Consider the following 19969-nt stretch of genomic DNA (forward strand, 5'->3'; position numbering starts at 1 on the left):
TGTTATTGTTTGTCTGGAATGTTACATATGGCATTAAATGTTTTAGAATCCGTGTGTCATTCAGTCATTCGTTTTCTCAAAATACAATAAAAAAAATAAATAATAAAAAAAATAAAAAAAACTATTTTCTTCATTATTTGTCTCCAAAACCAAAATGAAAAACTGGATAATGGACTGAACCAGAACTAAACCAGTCTCAGTCCTGGTCTCGACTCTGGTCCTGGCCTCGGTTTGGTGCTGGTTTCTGTCCTGATCACCCGACAGTCTATGCGGCCCGTCCCAACACTCCTGGTTTAGACCTGGTTTAGTTCTGGTTTAGTTCTGGTTTAGTCCTGGTTTAGACCTGGTTTACACCTGGTTTAGACCTGGTTTAGTCCTGGTTTAGTCCTGGTTTAGTCCTGGTTTAGTCCTGGTTCAGTCCTGGTTCAGTCCTGGTTCAGTCCTGGTTCATGGTTCAGTCCTGGTTCAGTCCTGGTTTAGTCCTGGTTCAGTCCTGGTTCAGTCCTAGTCCTGGTTTAGTCCTGGTTCAGTCCTGGTTTAGACCTGGTTTTAGTCCTGGTTCAGTCCTAGTTCAGTCCTGGTTTAGTTCAGTCCTGGTTTAGTCCTGGTTCAGTCCTAGTTCAGTCCTGGTTTAGTCCTGGTTCAGTCCATTATCTGTTTTTTCCATTTTTCATTTAATTAAACACAAAATCGAAAACTGAAAAAACGAATCATTATCTGTTTTTTTATTTTGGTTTTGGAGACAAATAATGAAGAAAATTTTTTAGTAGGACATATTCTGTGTTTTTGTTTTTTGTTCTTTTTTTGCCCTCCTATTGTTTATTAATTAAATTAAATTAAATTACATTAAATTAAATTACATTAAATTACATTAAATTGTATTGTATTGTATTTATAAGTCGAGTCCCAAGTCTTGGTCTATTTCATCAAGTCAAGTCTCAAGCCCTAAAAATGGTGACTCAAGTCTGACTCAAGTCCAAGTCATGACTTGCAAGTCATAATTTAAAGCCAAAACAAAACAAAAACAAATTTGACACACATGTAAACTTAAACTGAGGCAGATAATGTGTACAAATAAATCAATACAAAAAACTGAGCAAGTGATTAAAAATAAAATCCTAATTCTTTTGTAATATTGAGAGTTTTGAGAGATTTAATGTTATTGTTTAGAATTTGAAGATAGTTCTTGATAGTTCTTTTTTTAAGGGTCTGAAATTAGAGAATTTGGATTTATGGATATGAAATTTCGGTAACACTTTATAATAACTACACCTTATTTAGCCTTAATAAAGCATGAACAAAGGCTTAATTAATAATAAACAAAGATTTAATTAATAATGATTCACACTTAGTAACTACTTAATTACTGCCTTAATTAGCACTTGCACTTAATTTGCCTGTGATGTAAATAGTTACTCATAATTATTTCATACTTAATTACTCATGAACTAACCATTTGGGCATTTATTAATCATTAATAAACTATGAGAGAATGATTTACTAATAACACAATACAATGATAATTCAGGCAGCTGTTATCTGTTAAGTCTTTTTAAGAGCTTTTCTAAAGTGAAGATGAATTATCCTTTATTAAGCATTTATTAAGCATGAATCATTATTTATTAAGTCTTTGTTCATGCTTTATTAAGGCTAAATAATGTGTAGTTATTATAAAGTGTTAACGAAATTTCCCTAACAGAGCGACTAGGTTTACCAAATATTCAACTTTATAATGTTTATGCTGGAAATGGGTTATTATACTTGAGCCGTCCAAATGAATTCTAACAGATGTTTTTTCCAGGATAAGTGTTTCTAAATTTTGATCAGAGTTCATTTGAGTATTTATTTACAGTAATAAAAGAGATGAACTTTAATTAAACCATATAAAAAAGCTGCAGTATCTCCTCCGGTCCAGCAGAGGGCGTCTCCACATCCTGCCCCGTCTCTTTTCTGCACTTTGGACCGGCTCCTCCTGTGTGCGCATGCGTGTCCTGTCGTGTCTTCGTCACGTGTGTTTTGTCCTTCGTGTTTGAGCAGGATGTCGTTTTAAAACTCTTTTTTAAATTCACTGTTTTCATGCGTTTTTGTTCCTAACGCGTCCGGTCCGTTCCGCTCGTCCTCCACGCGCCTCAGGACTGACTCGGTGGTGACTCGGTGGGGCTGACAGACATGCTCCCTCAGTTCCTGGTCCGGGTCCGGTTCTTCTGGAGGCCGCTGTTCCAGGGCCGGTACCTGCTCGTCACCAACACCGTGAGCTCCGGCGGGATGCTGGGACTCGGAGACGCGCTGCAGCAAACCTGGGAACAACACAAAGACCCGAGACACCGCAGGGACTGGAGCAGGACAGGTGAGGACAGGTGCAGGACAGGTGCAGGACAGGTGAGGACAGGTGCAGGACTGGGACTGGAGCAGGACAGGTGAGGACAGGTGCAGGACAGGAGCAGGACAGGTGAGGACAGGTGCAGGACTGGAGCAGGACAGGTGAGGACAGGTGCAGGACAGGGACTGGAGCAGGACAGGTGAGGACAGGTGCAGGACAGGGACTGGAGCAGGACAGGTGAGGACAGGTGCAGGACTGGAGCAGGACAGGTGAGGACAGGTGCAGGACAGGGACTGGAGCAGGACAGGTGAGGACAGGTGCAGGACAGGAGCAGGACAGGTGAGGACAGGTGCAGGACTGGAGCAGGACAGGTGAGGACAGGTGCAGGACTGGACAGGGACAGGCAGGACAGGACTGGAGCAGGACAGGTGAGGACAGGTGCAGGACTGGAGCAGGACAGGTGAGGACAGGTGCAGGACTGGGACTGGAGCAGGACAGGTGAGGACAGGTGCAGGACTGGAGCAGGACAGGTGAGGACAGGTGAGGACAGGACAGGGACTGGAGCAGGACAGGTGAGGACAGGTGCAGAGGACAGGACAGGAGGTGCAGGCAGGACAGGTGAGGACAGGTGCAGGACTGGAGCAGGACAGGTGAGGACAGGTGCAGGTGGGACTGGAGCAGGACAGGTGAGGACAGGTGCAGGACAGGGACTGGAGCAGGACAGGTGCAGGACAGGCAGGACTGGAGCAGGACAGGTGAGGACAGGTGCAGGACTGGAGCAGGACAGGTGAGGACAGGTGCAGGACTGGAGCAGGACAGGTGCAGGACAGGGTGGAGCAGGACAGGTGCAGGACAGGACTGGAGCAGGACAGGTGCAGGACAGGAGGAGGCAGGACAGTGGACAGCAGGACAGGTGAGGACAGGTGCAGGACAGGGACTGGAGCAGGACAGGTGAGGACAGGTGCAGGACTGGAGCAGGACAGGTGCAGGACAGGGACTGGAGCAGGACAGGTGAGGACAGGTGCAGGACTGGAGCAGGACAGGTGAGGACAGGTGCAGGACTGGAGCAGGACAGGTGCAGGACAGGTGCAGGACTGGAGCAGGACAGGTGAGGACAGGTGCAGGACTGAGGACTGGAGCAGGACAGGTGAGGACAGGTGAGGACAGGGACCAGAATGGAGCCCAGGATTGAGACCAGGACCAGACTGGGACCGGGACCGAGACTGGGACTGAGGACTGAGACCTGGACTGAGACCAGGGCCGGACCAGGACTGGACCAGGACTGAACCAGGACTGAACCAGGACTGGACCAAGACTGAACCGGGACTGACCGAGGACTAAAACAGGACTAAAACAGGACTAAAACAGGACTAAAACAGGACTAAATAGGTCTCAGTCTTGTCCTGTTCTGGTCCTGGTTTCATTCCCGGTCTGGTCCCAGTCTCAGTCCCGGTCTCGGTCCTGGTCCCGACACTCTGTCCTGGTTCAGTCCTGTTTTAGTCCTGTTTTAGTCCCGTTTTAGTCCTGGTTCAGTCCTGGTTTAAACAAATAATGAAGAAAATAGTTGTTTTTTTCCTTTTCTTTATTTTGAAAACGTTGCTCTTGTTTTGTTTTGTTTCTCCTCTTGAACATATCGTCTGTGGACCTGTGGACCTGTGGACCTGTGGACCTGTGGACCTGTGGACCTGTGGACCTGTGGACCTGTGGACCTGTGGACCTGTGGACCTGTGGACCTGTGGACCTGTGGACCTGTGGACCTGTGGACCTGTGGACCTGTGGACCTGTGGACCTGTGGACCTGTGGACCTGTGGACCTGTGGACCTGTGGACCTGTGGACCTGTGGACCTGTGGACCTGTGGACCTGTGGACCTGTGGACTTGTGGACCTGTGGACCTGTGGACCTGTGGACCTGTGGACCTGTGGACCTGTGGACCTGTGGACCTGTGGACCTGTGTGTGGACTGTGGTGTGTGTGGACCTTGTGGACCTGTGGACCTGTGGACCTGTGGACCTGTGGACCTGTGGACTGTGGACTGTGGACCTGTGGACCTGTGGACCTGTGGACCTGTGGACCTGTGGACTTGTGGACCTGTGGACCTGTGGACCTGTGGACACGTTTCCGTCCCTGCCGTCTGTTGACTGGAGTTTGTTTGTGTCCGTCTGTGTCTGCAGGTCGTATGTTTGTGGTGGGCTGTTCTCTCGGGCCTCTGCTCCACGTCTGGTACTCGTGGTTGGACCGGGTCATGACGGGTCGGGCGCTCGCCACCGTCGGGAAGAAGGTCCTGGTGGATCAGCTGGTGGCTTCTCCGGTCATGGGGCTCTGGTACTTCGCAGGTGAGATCACGGTTTGAAGTAGAAGTAAAAGTTAGGGCTGGTATCATTAAGGAGTTGCCGATACGATACATACCTCGATACAGTGCACTTTTGATTCGATATGATATATTTCAAATCAATTCAATACGGTTCAATAAAAAATAAAAGCTAAATCATGTCTGTGATACTAAAAGTCTTTGTTAAACCACTTCTTCTTGTGCAAAGTTCATATGAAACACAAACATTTTAATCATGAAAACTGTAAAAATGTCAAATGTGTCGCATAAATGAGTTTCCTTTCACTCCACAAACAACAAAACTGTAGCTGTAACAAAATAATTTAGTAAAACACACCTAAAAATACTCTTGGTGAAATATCGATACAGTAGCCCACGATATCGATACTGTATCATTACATTAAACGATACGATATATCGATATTCTGATATTTTTGCACACCCCTAGTAAAGGTGCACTGTGTAACTTTTCTGTTTGGTCCATCACCTGCTTGTTTCTATGGAGATTAGGGATGAGCATTCGATGAAATGTTCTTAATCGATCGTCGGAAGAATTAACGATCGATTATTGATTAATCATTAACGTTTTTATATTAAAATGATCATCATTATTATTACTATCTGCACTAATCTGCATAAATAAATTCAACTTTACGACATATAAACATAACGACTCTAGATCCACATCAGCTGTTTGACATTATAATGTGTTTAATTCAGTTTTGTTCAAATCTCACAGAAACAAAACTTAAAACCACATCACTAATTTACATAAACTAAGTGAAGATAAAACTCCAGCTCTTGTGTCGCTGATGTGGTTCAACTTGTGTTGGATTAAAAGACATGACTCAGATGAATACAGGTCAGTGTGACCAGATTTGTGTTTGTCAAAACCAGGACAGCGTACGGGGGGAGGGGGGCGGGGCCTCGTCATCCACATTGAGCGACTCTCACCTGGAAAAACTTTTTCCCACTGGACACAGAAACATATGTGCTGCTTTATCCACTGTGCACATGGACTCACACTTGTCCCAACGCAACGGAAAGTGTGGAATTTCTTCTACAAATCCTGGTTAAATCCACATTTGTGCTTCGGTTCGTTACAGACTGACCCACTGTTTGTGTCTCGCTCCTTCTGATGCAGAGACACATGTACACACCTGTTTGGTCACGACACACACACATACATTCAGTTTGTCCATTAAAATGAACGTAATCGATGAAATTCTTAATGATCAATTATCGATTAATTGATTAATCATGTCCATCCCTAATGGAGATGTTTTGACAGTTTGACATTAACTCTTACACTCGTGTCATTTGTGTCTTGCACTACGACCGAAACCTCAAAAATGAGAATGTTCAAGGTAGATCTGGGCGATATGGAGCAAAAAATATATATCGATATATTTTGCCATATCTCGATATACGATATATATCTCGATATCTGTACAGGAAAAAATAACCCCCCAAATCCACTGCAAAAACAAATTCCATCATGTTCATTTATGAGCAAAGTGCTTCTGTGACATTAATAAAAACGTCTCTGTAGACAAAAATAATCCATACTGTCTTCTTTTCATTCAAAATTAAATTAAAACAGCTCAACTCAAGCTCATCTTTGCATTAACTCTGTAACCGTACGATGAAGCTCAGGAGGTTCATTATTTTATTAGATCCATGTTCCTCACCAGAGTAAGAAGCTCTGAGGTTTAATCCCACAATCCACCACAGATCAAACCAACACTGAACAAGTGACACTGCAGCAGATCAAATAACCAATAAACTTTACATGATGAAACTTTACAACATATAAAGCAAAACGACTGTTTTCTTCATTATTTGTCTCCAAAACCAAAATGAAAAAACAGATGATTTGTTTTTTCAGTTTTTGATTTTGTGTTTAAATAAAAAATGGAAAAAAAATGGATAACGACCAGAAAGGAACAAGACCGGGACTGAGACCGGGACTGAGACCGGGACTGAGACCGGGACTAGACCGAGACAGAGATCAGGACTGAGAAGGGGACCAGACCGAGACCAGACCAGGACCAGAGCGGGACTGAGACCGAGACCAGACCAGGACCAGAGCAGGACCAGACCGAGACAGAGATAAAAAAATGAGTAACGGCCGTTTCCCATTTAAGTGACGTCCGTGACTGCGATGTCGGACTTTTGCACTGCATACGGACTAAACCAGGACTGAACCAGGTCCGGGACCAGACAGGGACCAGACAGGGACCAGAGCGGAGTCCGAGCTTCGAGCTCTGGCCCTGCCATGGGCTCTGAGCCTCCGGTCTGGTCGGCCCTGGTCTGGTCCCGGCCTGGTCCCGGCCTGGTCCTGGTCTGGTCTTGGTCTCAGTCCTGCTCTGGTCCTGGTCTGGTCTCGGTCTCAGTCCCGCTCTGGTCCTGGTCTGGTCTCAGTCTCGGTCTGGTCCCCTTCTCAGTCCTGATCTCTGTCTCGGTCTGGTCCCGGTCTGGTCCCGGTCTCAGTCCCGGTCTCAGTCCCGGTCTCAGTCCCGGTCTCAGTCCCGCTCTGGTCCTGGTCTGGTCTCAGTCTCGGTCTGGTCCCGGTCTGGTCTCGGCGTAGTCCCGGTCTCAGTCCATTTTTCATTTAAACACAAAATTGAAAACTGAAAAAACGAATCATTATCTGTTTTTTCATTTTGGTTTTAGAGACAAATAATGAAGAAAACAGTTTTTTGTTTTTTTTTCATTTTCTTATTTTTGGTTTTATATTGAAAAACGAGTAAACGAGCGACACAGGGATTCGTCTGCAGGTCGAACACACAGACACACGTTTATATAAATGGACACATGTTCTCGCCTCTTAGTGTTTTGTCGGTGAGTTACTCGGCGACGCACGGACCGACATCAGAGTATCAGCGTTTTCAGGTGTCCACACTCGAATACGAACCAGTGTGGACGGGGCCTTGTTCAGTTTCAGGTGGTTTTAGAGCTAAAAAAAACAACAAAATAAAAAGTCTAGTTTCATCTCCATGAAGATAGAAAGATTTAATGTCAAACTGTGAAACATTCAAGACAAAACAATAAGATCTTCGTGGAGAAAAGCTTTTGAAAGTCTCGGGTTTGAAGCGGAAAATGCTGGAACGATCGATACTTTGATACTGGAGTGTGACGCTAACAGAAAGCACTACTCTGTCTGAAGTCCGATCTTTATTTGAACACAATCTGAGCAGAAAAAAATCCGACTTGGTTAGAACTACAACAGCTGATTTGTGATTTTTAAAAAGTCTGTCAAACTTAAAATGACTGAAGCTGAAGGACGCGTCACCTCACCGAGTTTTACTGGTTAAATAAATAAATAAATGTTGTTTATTTTGTATTTTTTAGCGTATTTCACGGAGAACACTTGGTTTAAGGAAAGTTTAAAGTCTCCAGTAACGTTTCCAGAGTTTGACCTTTAGACGGTTTAAGTTTTAGATCCACAGTGGGAGTGTCAAAGAAGAACGGGGCAAAGGTCGTAGATAATATTTAACAAAAGAAAGGACCGTGAAACGCAGAACTTTGATTTAATCTGACATGGGGGGGGCGATATCTCGATATTTTTAATATATCGAGATTTTTTTAAAACTCGATATGAATTCTGACATATCGTATATATCGATATAATGCTTATATTCAATTTTGATTTAGCCGTTTCGCTTGTTTATCTTCTCTCTCGTCGCGTCCGCCTCCCTGATGTTGTTCACTCGTGTTTCCTTCACTCGTCACTATCACCGTGAACCCGAAAGTTGGTGCCAGTGAAAAGCTTCAAGCTCCACGAACCTTTTCCACCATTTACAGACAAAACCATCAGCAGCACATCCTCATGTTCCACCGAGTCTCGTCCTTTAGTCCAAAAGAAGGTGAACCTCAAGAGCGGCACGTGGAGTGAGCTGTTTATGCAAATGAGCCATGTTTTCTGATCCGGCTCCTTTGGATCAAAGTCGTTTGGATACGGCCCCCGGACCAACATGAGTCTGACTCTCCTGGTTTAGTGTTTTCTGCTCGCTGACCGAGTCACTGGAGAGAAGTGAAATTGAGCGGAGGCACTAGGTGGCACCAGCCTGTCCAGAGAAAACCAACCTCCACCTGGAGAAAGAAACAAATCAGAGCAGACGAGTCGGTTGGATTGACCCACACAGTGAACAGGGAGAATTGTCTTTTGGTCATGTTAATGTGCCAAGTCTTGTTTGTGTAGAGAAAGTGTCTCTAAAAACTTTGTCATGATATTTAGTCTTTCTTTCACATCATTTGACAATAACATGTTTTTTTTTCTATATGTGTAAAAGTCAAACTGCCAGCGTTCACTTCCAGACTCTGTTTATGAGCAGGAGCGACACTGGACCTGAACCAACTCAGGTTCAGTCAGAGTTGAGTTCTTTGAGATCTGGATGTCGCTTTAGCAGTGATGTGGAGTAACAGATTACATGTACCAGAGTAATCAGAGTACAAATGATGAGCAACTGTATTCAGTTACAGTTACTGTTTCAGTGAGCGGTAATTGGATTACAGTTACTTTGTTCAAGTAAATGGATTACACAGAGGGATTTAACTGTTTTCACATTTTGGGCTAAATCCTTTTTTTTTTCTTTTTTTTTCAGTAATTCCTCTCATTACCGAACACTAAACCAGGTCTAAAACCAGAAACCAGGTCTAAAACCAGGTCTAAAACCAGGTTTCTAAACCAGGTCTAAACCAGGTCTAAACCAGGTCTAAACCAGGTAAACCTCTAAAACCAGGTCTAAACCAGGTCTAAACCAGGTCTAAAACCACGTCTAAACCAGGTCTAAACCAGGTCTAAACCACATCTAAAACCAGGTCTAAACCAGTTCTAAACCAGTTCTAAACCAGTTCTAAACCAGTTCTAAACCAGGTCTAAACCAAGGCTAAACCAGGACTAAACCAGTTCTAAACCAGTTCTAAACCAGGTCTAAACCAGTTCTAAACCAGTCTAAACCAGGTCTAAACCAGGTCTAAACCAGTTCTAAACCAGGTCTAAACCAGTTCTAAACCAGATCTAAACCAGGTCTAAACCAAGGCTAAACCAGGACTAAACCAGTTCTAAACCAGTTCTAAACCAGTTCTAAACCAGTTCTAAACCAGGTCTAAACCAAGGCTAAACCAGGACTAAACCAGTTCTAAACCAGTTCTAAACCAGGTCTAAACCAGTTCTAAACCAGGTCTAAACCAGTTCTAAACCAGATCTAAACCAGGTCTAAACCAGGTCTAAACCAGGACTAAAACCAGGTCTAACTATCTCTCAAACAGGATTGAACAGGACTAAATCCTGCTGTGTGGACGTGTTTCTTCTTCTTCTATCAATAATATTTTTAATTTGGTTCAGTAAAGTCTGTTTTTTTTTATTTTCTTTTATCAGACAAAACTTCTTATGTGAAGATTTCCTCGTCTTTGTTTCTCTACAACAAATCAAATAATCCAAAGTAATCAGATTACATTACTCACTTTAAGTCATTTAATGGATTCTGTTACAAACTACATTTTGGGGGATGTAATCTGTAATCTGTAGGGGATTACATTTTAAAAGTAAACTTCCCAACACTGCGCTGTAGTGAGTTAAACGTGGCCCGTCCCAAATGTGATTCTAGAACAGACGTCGGGAATTTATCGTTTAATTCATTCAATAAAACTCGGGCTTAATCTGATCTTTGTTTTAACACAATATATATTACAATACAATAAAATAAATAACTGGTTTAGCTGGAAGTACAACAAGTGAGCCGATCTGTGCTGGTAAACGAATCTTAAATCCCTCTCAAAGAATTAGCATTAGTCAGCAGTTTTTCAGTGAGTCACTTTCACGTTTTTATTGAAAATTAAACTCCTGAACTGAACCGTGAACCGAGTGATCACAAACTCATGAACATGTGCTTTTTTAAATCCATTTTGTGTTTTTATCTTGAGTTTTCACACTTAAAACTTTATTGACAGTGTTTGCTAAGGTGAGCGTGGTGCTAACTGCTGAACATTCCACCATAGAGGAGCATGTAGAACGCCCCTGCAAAGCATCACAAAGCGCCTGAATATCCAACATGAGTTTTTCTCTGGGGAAACCTCGGCAAAATGTTTATTAAATAAAAGAATACAGCTGTTTTACCAGTGTTGTGGAGTAACAGATTACATGTACCAGAGTAATCAGAGTACAAATGATGAGTAACTGTATTCAGTTACAGTTACTGTTTCAGTCAGTGGTGATTGGATTACAGTTACTTTGTTGAAATAATTGGATTACACAGAGGGATTTTCCTGTTTTCACATTTTGGACTAAATCCCCTTTTTTTCTTTTTTTTCTTTTTTTTTTTTCAACTCATTGCTGGAAACTAAACCAGATCTAAACCAGGTCTAAACCAGGTCTAAACCAGGTCTAAACCAGGTCTAAACCAGGTCTAAACCAGGTCTAAACCAGGTCTAAAACCAGGTCTAAACCAGGTCTAAAACCAGGTCTAAACCAGGTCTAAACCAGGTCTAAACCAGGTCTAAACCAGGTCTAAACCAGGTCTAAAACCAGGACTAAACCAGGACTAAACCAGGACTAAACCAGGACTAAACCAGGACTAAACCTAGGACTAAAACCAGGTCTAAACCAGGTCTAAACCAGGTCTAAACCAGGTCTAAACCAGGACTAAAACCAGGACTAAACCAGGACTAAAACCAGGTCTAAACCAGGTCTAAACCAGGTCTAAAACCAGGTCTAAACCAGGTCTAAAACCAGGTCTAAAACCAGGACTAAAACCAGGACTAAACCAGGTCTAAACCAGGACTAAACCAGGACTAAACTAGGACTAAAACCAGGTCTAAACCAGGTCTAAACCAGGACTAAAACCAGGTCTAAACCAGGTCTAAAGCAGGACTAAAACCAGGTCTAAACTAGATCTAAACTAGACCTAAACCAGGACTAAACCAGGACTAAACCAGGACTAAAACCAGATCTAAACCAGGACTAAACCAGGACTAAACCAGGACTAAACCAGGACTAAACCAGGACTAAACCAGGACTAAAACCAGGTCTAAACCAGGACTAAACCAGGACTAAAGCAGGTCTGAAAACAGGTCTAAAACAGCCAATAACGTCTCAGGAAAATATTTGACAGATCCTCCACCAGAAAAGTTCCACAGTGCAGCTTTAAATGTGTTTGTGTGTTTGTGTGTTGCAGGCATGGGTCTGGCAGAGGGACGCTCCTTTTTTGACGGATGCAACGAGTTTAAAGAGAAGTTCTGGGAGTTTTATAAGGTATTAAATAAATCATAACCACCAACCATCAGCGACGCAACGATAACAGCCGATAAAACAGAGAGTGACTGACACGTGTGACGTAAAATACAAACTCAGGATATAGTGCAAATGAGAAGATTTTATTCCTCACCTCTTGTAAAGTTGTACATTTAAACTGCTGCGTCTCATTCACATTATCTGTAGAATTTATCCTCTGCAAATAACGACCCCCAGTCCACAAAACCGCTCTGTGAATCCAGTTTGAGGCGTTGTTTAAAAGTAAAAAGGCCGGAGTAGTTCCTCTCGTGTGTTTGTTTACATCCACACAGCGCACGGATCGAGCTGAAGCTGCAGATTAACGACAGTGGCTCAGCTACTACTTTATCTCCAATCTTTTATGCTTTAAAAATCCTGCATCTGAAGTTTTTCTCCACATTTCACAAATAATAATAACACAGTTTTTGACTTGTGTCTAAACTACAAGTGCAGAGTCGGATCTTTGAACATGAGCAACTGGTTTACTACGAAACGGCTGACACCATCGCGTGTGTAAACGTGTGTGTGTCTGTGTGTAAACGTGTGTGTGTCTGTGTGTAAACGTGTGTGTGTGTGTGTGTGTGTGTGTGTGTGTGTAAACGTGTGTGTGTGTGTGTCTGTGTGTGTAAACGTGTGTGTGTCTGTGTGTGTAAACGTGTGTGTGTAAACGTGTGTGTGTGTGTGTGTCTGTGTGTGTAAACGTGTGTGTGTCTGTGTGTGTAAACGTGTGTGTGTGTCGTGTGTGTAAACGTGTGTGTGTCTGTGTGTAAACGTGTGTGTGTGTGTAAACTGTGTGTGTAAACGTGTGTGTGTGTGTGTGTGTAAACGTGTGTGTGTCTGTGTGTGTAAACGTGTGTGTGTAAACGTGTGTGTGTCTGTGTGTGTGTGTGTAAACGTCTGTGTGTGTGTGTGTAAACGTGTGTGTGTGTCTGTGTGTGTAAAGTGTGTGTGTGTGTAAACGTGTGTGTGTGTGTGTAAACGTGTGTGTGTGTGTGTAAACGTGTGTGTGTGTGTGTGTAAACGTGTGTGTGTGTGTGTGTAAACGTGTGTGTGTGTGTGTCTGTGTGTGTAAACGTGTGTGTGTCTGTGTGTGTAAACGTGTGTGTGTGTGTGTAAACGTGTGTGTGTCTGTGTGTGTAAACGTGTGTGTGTCTGTGTGTGTAAACGTGTGTGTGTAAACGTGTGTGTGTCGTGTGTGTGTGTGTGTGTAAACGTGTGTGTGTGTGTAAACGTGTGTGTGTGTGTAAACTGTGTGTGTGTGTGTCGTGTGTGTGTCTGTGTGTAAACGTGTGTGTGTGTGTGTCTGTGTGTGTAAACGTGTGTGTGTCTGTGTGTGTAAACGTGTGTGTGTCTGTGTGTGTGTGTGTGTAAACGTGTGTGTGTGTAAACGTGTGTGTGTGTGTGTAAACGTGTGTGTGTGTCTGTGTGTGTAAACGTGTGTGTGTAAAGTGTGTGTGTGTGTGTAAACGTGTGTGTGTGTGTGTAAACGTGTGTGTGTGTGTGTGTAAACGTGTGTGTGTCTGTGTGTAAACGTGTGTGTGTGTGTGTAAACGTGTGTGTGTGTGTGTGTAAACGTGTGTGTGTGTGTGTGTGTGTAAACGTGTGTGTGTCTGTGTGTGTAAACGTGTGTGTGTGTGTGTGTGTAAACGTGTGTGTGTAAACGTGTGTGTGTGTGTGTGTAAACTGTGTGTGTGTGTGTGTGTAAACGTGTGTGTGTAAACGTGTGTGTGTAAACGTGTGTGTGTAAACGTGTGTGTGTGTGTGTGTAAACGTGTGTGTAAACGTGTGTGTGTAAACGTGTGTGTGTAAACGTGTGTGTGTAAACTGTGTGTGTAAACGTGTGTGTGTGTGTAAACGTGTGTGTGTGTGTGTAAACGTGTGTGTGTAAACGTGTGTGTGTAAACTGTGTGTGTGTGTGTGTAAACGTGTGTGTGTAAACGTGTGTGTGTAAACGTGTGTGTGTAAACGTGTGTGTGTGTGTAAACGTGTGTGTGTAAACTGTGTGTGTGTGTAAACGTGTGTGTGTCGTGTGTGTGTAAACGTGTGTGTGTGTGTAAACGTGTGTGTGTAAACGTGTGTGTGTAAACTGTGTGTGTGTGTGTAAACTGTGTGTGTGTGTAAACGTGTGTGTGTCTGTGTGTGTGTGTGTGTAAACTGTGTGTGTGTGTGTAAACGTGTGTGTGTGTGTGTGTGTAAACGTGTGTGTGTGTGTGTAAACGTGTGTGTGTAAACTGTGTGTGTGTGTAAACGTGTGTGTGTAAACGTGTGTGTGTGTGTGTGTGTGTAAACGTGTGTGTGTAAACTGTGTGTGTGTGTGTGTAAACGTGTGTGTGTAAACTGTGTGTGTGTGTGTGTAAACGTGTGTGTGTGTGTGTAAACGTGTGTGTGTGTGTGTGTAAACGTGTGTGTGTAAACGTGTGTGTAAACGTGTGTGTGTAAACGTGTGTGTGTAAACGTGTGTGTGTCTGTGTGTAAACGTGTGTGTGTAAACGTGTGTGTGTGTGTGTGTGTAAACGTGTGTGTGTGTGTGTGTGTAAACGTGTGTGTGTAAACGTGTGTGTAAACGTGTGTGTGTGTGTGTAAAGTGTGTGTAAACTGTGTGTAAACGTGTGTGTGTAAACGTGTGTGTGTAAACGTGTGTGTGTGTGTGTGTGTAAACTGTGTGTGTAAACTGTGTGTGTGTGTGTGTAAACGTGTGTGTGTGTGTGTGTGTGTAAACGTGTGTGTGTCTGTGTGTAAACGTGTGTGTGTCTGTGTGTAAACGTGTGTGTGTGTGTGTGTCTGTGTGTAAACGTGTGTGTGTGTGTGTCTGTGTGTAAACGTGTGTGTGTAAACGTGTGTGTGTGTGTGTGTCTGTGTGTAAACGTGTGTGTGTCTGTGTGTAAACTGTGTGTGTGTGTGTAAACGTGTGTGTGTGTGTGTAAACGTGTGTGTGTAAACGTGTGTGTGTCTGTGTGTAAACGTGTGTGTGTGTGTGTGTAAACATGTGTGTGTAAACGTGTGTGTGTAAACTGTGTGTCTGTGTGTGTGTAAACGTGTGTGTGTGTGTCGTGTGTGTGTGTGTGTAAACATGTGTGTGTAAACGTGTGTGTGTCTGTGTGTAAACGTGTGTGTGTAAACGTGTGTGTGTCTGTGTGTAAACGTGTGTGTGTAAACGTGTGTGTGTAAAGGTGTGTGTGTCTGTGTGTGTGTTTTCAGGCAGACTGGACCGTGTGGCCGGCCGCTCAGATGATCAACTTCTACTTCCTGCCTCCAAAGTTTCGAGTGATTTACATCAACACAGTGACGCTGGGCTGGGACACGTACCTGTCCTACCTCAAACACAGAGTAAGACCTCAAACACGGACCTCAAACACAGACCTCAAACACAGAGTAAGACCTCAAACACGGACCTCAAACACGGACCTCAAACACGGACCTCAAACACAGAGTAAGACCTCAAACACGGACCTCAAACACGGACCTCAAACACAGAGTAAGACCTCAAACACGGACCTCAAACACAGAGTAAGACCTCAAACACGGACCTCAAACACAGAGTAAGACCTAAACACGGACCTCAAACACGGACCTCAAACACAGAGACCTAAGACCTCAAACACGGACCTCAAACACAGAGTAAGACCTCAAACACGGACCTCAAAACACAGAGTAAGACCTCAAACACGGACCTCAAACACGGACCTCAAACACGGACCTCAAACACAGAGTAAGACCTCAAACACAGAGTAAGACCTCAAACACAAAGGACCTCAAACACAGAGTAAGACCTCAAACACGGACCTCAAACACAGAGTAAGACCTCAAACACGGACCTCAAACACAGAGTAAGACCTCAAACACGGACCTCAAACACAGAGTAAGACCTCAAACACGGACCTCAAACACAGACCTCAAACACAGAGTAAGACCTCAAACATGGACCTCAAACACGGACCTCAAACACAGAGTAAGACCTCAAACACGGACCTCAAACACAGAGTAAGACCTCAAACACGGACCTCAAACATGGACCTCAAACACGGACCTCAAACACAGACCTCAAACACAGAGTAAGACCTCAAACATGGACCTCAAACACAGAGTAAGACCTCAACCTACACGGACCTCAACACAGAGTAAGACCTCAAAACACAGAGACCTCAAAAGACCTCAAACACGGACCTCAAACACAGAGTAAGACCTCAAACACACAGAGTAAGACCTCAAACACGGACCTCAAACACAGAGTAAGACCTCAAACAGACCTCAAAACAGACCTCAAACACAGAGTAAGACCTCAAACACGGACCTCAAACATGGACCTCAAACACGGACCTCAAAACAGAGTAAGACCTCAAACACGGACCTCAAACACAGACCTCAAACACGGACCTCAAACACAGAGTAAGACCTCAAACACGGACCTCAAACACAGAGTAAGACCTCAAACACAGACCTCAAACACAGAGTAAGACCTCAAACACGGACCTCAAACACAGAGTAAGACCTCAAACAGACCTCAAACATGGACCTCAAACACAGAGTAAGACCTCAAACCTCAAACACGGACCTCAAACACAGAGTAAGACCTCAAACACAGAGTAAGACCTCAAACACGGACCTCAAACACAGAGTAAGACCTCAAACACAGAGTAAGACCTCAAACACAGAGTTAGACCTCAAACACAGAGTAAGACCTCAAACACGGACCTCAAACACAGAGTAAGACCTCAAACATGGACCTCAAACACAGAGTAAGACCTCAAACACGGACCTCAAACACAGAGTAAGACCTCAAACACAGAGTAAGACCTCAAACATGGACCTCAAACACAGAGTAAGACCTCAAACACGGACCTCAAACACAGAGTAAGACCTCAAACACAGAGTAAGACCTCAAACACGGACCTCAAACACGGACCTCAAACACAGAGTAAGACCTCAAACACAGACCTCAAACACGGACCTCAAACACGGACCTCAAACACGGACCTCAAACACAGACCTCAAACACAGAGTAAGACCTCAAACACAGACCTCAAACACAGTAAGACCTAAGACCTCAAACACGGACCTCAAACACAGAGACCTCAAAACGGACCTCAAACACAGAGTAAGACCTCAAACACGGACCTCAAACACAGAGACACAGACCTCAAACACGGACCTCAAACACGACCAAACACAGAGATAAGACCTCAAACACAGAGTAAGAGACCTCAAACACGGACCTCAAACACAGAGTAAGACCTCAAACACGGACCTCAAACACGACCTCAAACACACCTCAAACAGACCTCAAACACAGACCTCAAAACACGGACCTCAAACACGGACCTCAAACACGGACCTCAAACACGGACCTCAAACACGGACCTCAAACACAGAGTAAGACCTCAAACACAGAGTAAGACCTCAAACACAGAGTAAGACCTCAAACACGGAGTAAGACCTCAAACACAGAGTAAGACCTCAAACACAGACCTCAAACACGGACCTCAAACACAGACCTCAAACACAGAGTAAGACCTCAAACACGGACCTCAAACACAGAGTAAGACCTCAAACACAGACCTCAAACACAGACCTCAAACACGGACCTCAAACACAGAGTAAGACCTCAAACACAGAGTAAGACCTCAAACACAGAGTAAGACCTCAAACACAGACCTCAAACACAGACCTCAAACACGGACCTCAAACACGGACCTCAAACACAGTCTCAGTGTGGTGCGTCTGACTTTCATTTTGTTTGATTTGTGATTTTGAACCTGTGTTTTTCTCGTTGCTGCCGACAGGATCAGAGACAAGATCCAGAGCTGATCTCAGACTCTTCAGTCCAGACTCCACCGGCCTCAGAGCCCACAGACCTGAAGCAGAAGACCTGAGAAGACCACAACCCTACACCAGAAGACCAGAGAGAACCACAGACCTGCAGCAGAAGACCTGAGAAGACCACAGACCTACACCAGAAGACCAGAGAGAACCACAGACCTGCAGCAGAAGACCTTAGAAGACCACAGACCTGCAGCAGAAGACCAGAGAGAACCACAGACCTGCAGCAGAAGACCAGAGAGAACCAGAACCCTACACCAGAAGACCTAGAAGACCAGAACCTTACACCAGAAGACCTGAAACAACCACAAACCTGCAGCAGAAGACCAGAGAAGAAGAACCCTACACAGAAGACCTGAGAGACCAGAACCTACACCAGAAGACACCAGAAGACCAAAGACCTGCAGCAGAAGACCTTAGAAGACCATAGACCTGCAGCAGAAGACCTTAGAAGACCATAGACCTGCAGCAGAAGACCTAGAAGACCAGACAGAAGACCTGAGAGGACCAGAACCTTACACCAGAAGACCTGAAACAACCACAAACCTGCAGCAGAAGACCTGAGAGAACCAGAACCCTACACCAGAAGACCTGAGAGGATCACGGCCCTACAGCAGAAGATCAGAGAGAACCAGAACCCTTCATCAAAAGATCTGAGAAGACCTGAGATGGAGGAGCAGAGGTGGGACAGACCATGAACAATGAAACATATCGCAAATTTAGGATCTCGAGCGTGGGCTGGGGGGTGTTCTGCATGTATCTCTACGTTGTTCTGCGGTTACCACGGTGACGCGATGCAAAACACAGACAAAAAATGTTTTAAAATTCAAGCAAAAATACAAAATTCATCTAAAGAGCAGGTTTTCAGGAGCCTGTGGTCAGTCCGAGCGTTCGTGGTCCTGTTTGGGAGTTTGATTTTAAAACAAATCCGCTCGTCTGTTGTAGTTCCAGCCGAGTCAGTCAGTTCTTTCTGGTCTGGTCGTATTAAAATAAAGCCGCAAAGTGTCTATAGAGGCTTTGCTCCGTCACGTGACCCCTGTAGCAACAGTAACTACGGCGCCATGACACCGGGCAACACTATGTCATTGACTTCAGCAGCATCGGAGAAACATGGGCAGGTTTTGTTGTGTATTTGGTTGTTCTAGACGCTCTGGAAGGGATAAAATTATTCGTTTGTGCACTGTTCCTCTGGAAATGACTCATCAGGATCAAACAAGGGAATTATCGAAAAAAAAGGGAATATGTCTAGAGAACATAAACCACGAAGAGATTTTAAATGGTCCCATCAAGACACACTCACGTCACTATCATCAGGGTATTTGCTGTTTAAATTGTTTCATAGTTTATTTAATGAGAGAAGCACATTTACTGAACTAAAATGTAAAAAGTAAACATTTGCAGTGTGAGTGTGAGTAGAAACTGTATCTTCCAGCACATATAAACATGTCACTCGTCGTAGGACCAGGTTTTCTTTATTGTCTCGTTTATCCAACTGTGTCTTCTAGAATTAATCTCTTTTTGTGAGTGGATCTTTCTAACGTCGCGAGGATCTTTTCATGGTCGATTCTTTGGAGGTTCGGCTCACAGACTCTTCGACTCGTGCGTCATGTTGATCACAGGAGCCAGTGTGGGTTCGTTGAATCATAAACTAGTGCGAGTTTTCCTGGATAAATTAATGAAATTTTAGTTAAGAAAATGTGCTTCTTTCATTAAATAAACTATGAAACAATTTAAATAGCAAATACCTTGATGAAACTTCAGGTGTCTTGATGGGACCATTGGAAATCTCTTCGTGGTTTATTTTTGCTATAATTTTAGCTATAATCTGCGTCTTTTTTTCGATAATTCCCTTGTTTGATCCTGATGAGTCATTTCCAGAGGAACAGTGAAGAAACGATTAATTTTATCCCGTTCAGAGCGTCTAGAACAACCAAATACACAACAAAACCTGCCCATGTTTCTCCGATGCTGCTGAAGTCATTGACATAGTGTGTCCCGGGTGTCATGGCGGCGTAGGTACCGTTGCTGTAGGGTCATGTGACGGTGCAAAGCCTCTGTATTTCCCTCCTCTGATGAAATCGCAGATGGACTTTTTTGAATGTGCAGCAGCTAAAATGGGTTTAATTAAGTTTGTGTCTTTGGTGCACAGTATTTATTATTTTTAAGGGTTATTAAAATGCCAAGAAGAAGAAGAACTACTGAAGACTTTCCTGAAGACAAACGGTAGATT

At 44.0% G+C, this 19969-nt stretch overlaps 1 protein-coding gene across 1 annotated transcript; it reads left to right on the forward strand.

The window, feature by feature from the left end:
* Positions 1-1977: 1977 nt before the first annotated feature.
* Positions 1978-18069, forward strand: mpv17l2 (MPV17 mitochondrial inner membrane protein like 2). Its single transcript, XM_055164824.1, has 5 exons — positions 1978-2347; positions 4492-4653; positions 11828-11904; positions 15121-15249; positions 17703-18069. The coding sequence occupies exons 1-5, from the start codon at positions 2170-2172 to the stop codon at positions 17790-17792; spliced, it is 636 nt and encodes a 211-aa protein (XP_055020799.1). The 5' UTR covers positions 1978-2169; the 3' UTR covers positions 17793-18069.
* Positions 18070-19969: the final 1900 nt, after the last annotated feature.

The sequence above is a fragment of the Boleophthalmus pectinirostris genome, unplaced genomic scaffold (genome assembly GCF_026225935.1).
Source record: "Boleophthalmus pectinirostris isolate CB_2022bp ecotype Guang Dong unplaced genomic scaffold, ASM2622593v1 HiC_scaffold_7, whole genome shotgun sequence".
NCBI classification, from domain to species: Eukaryota; Metazoa; Chordata; class Actinopteri; order Gobiiformes; family Gobiidae; genus Boleophthalmus; species Boleophthalmus pectinirostris.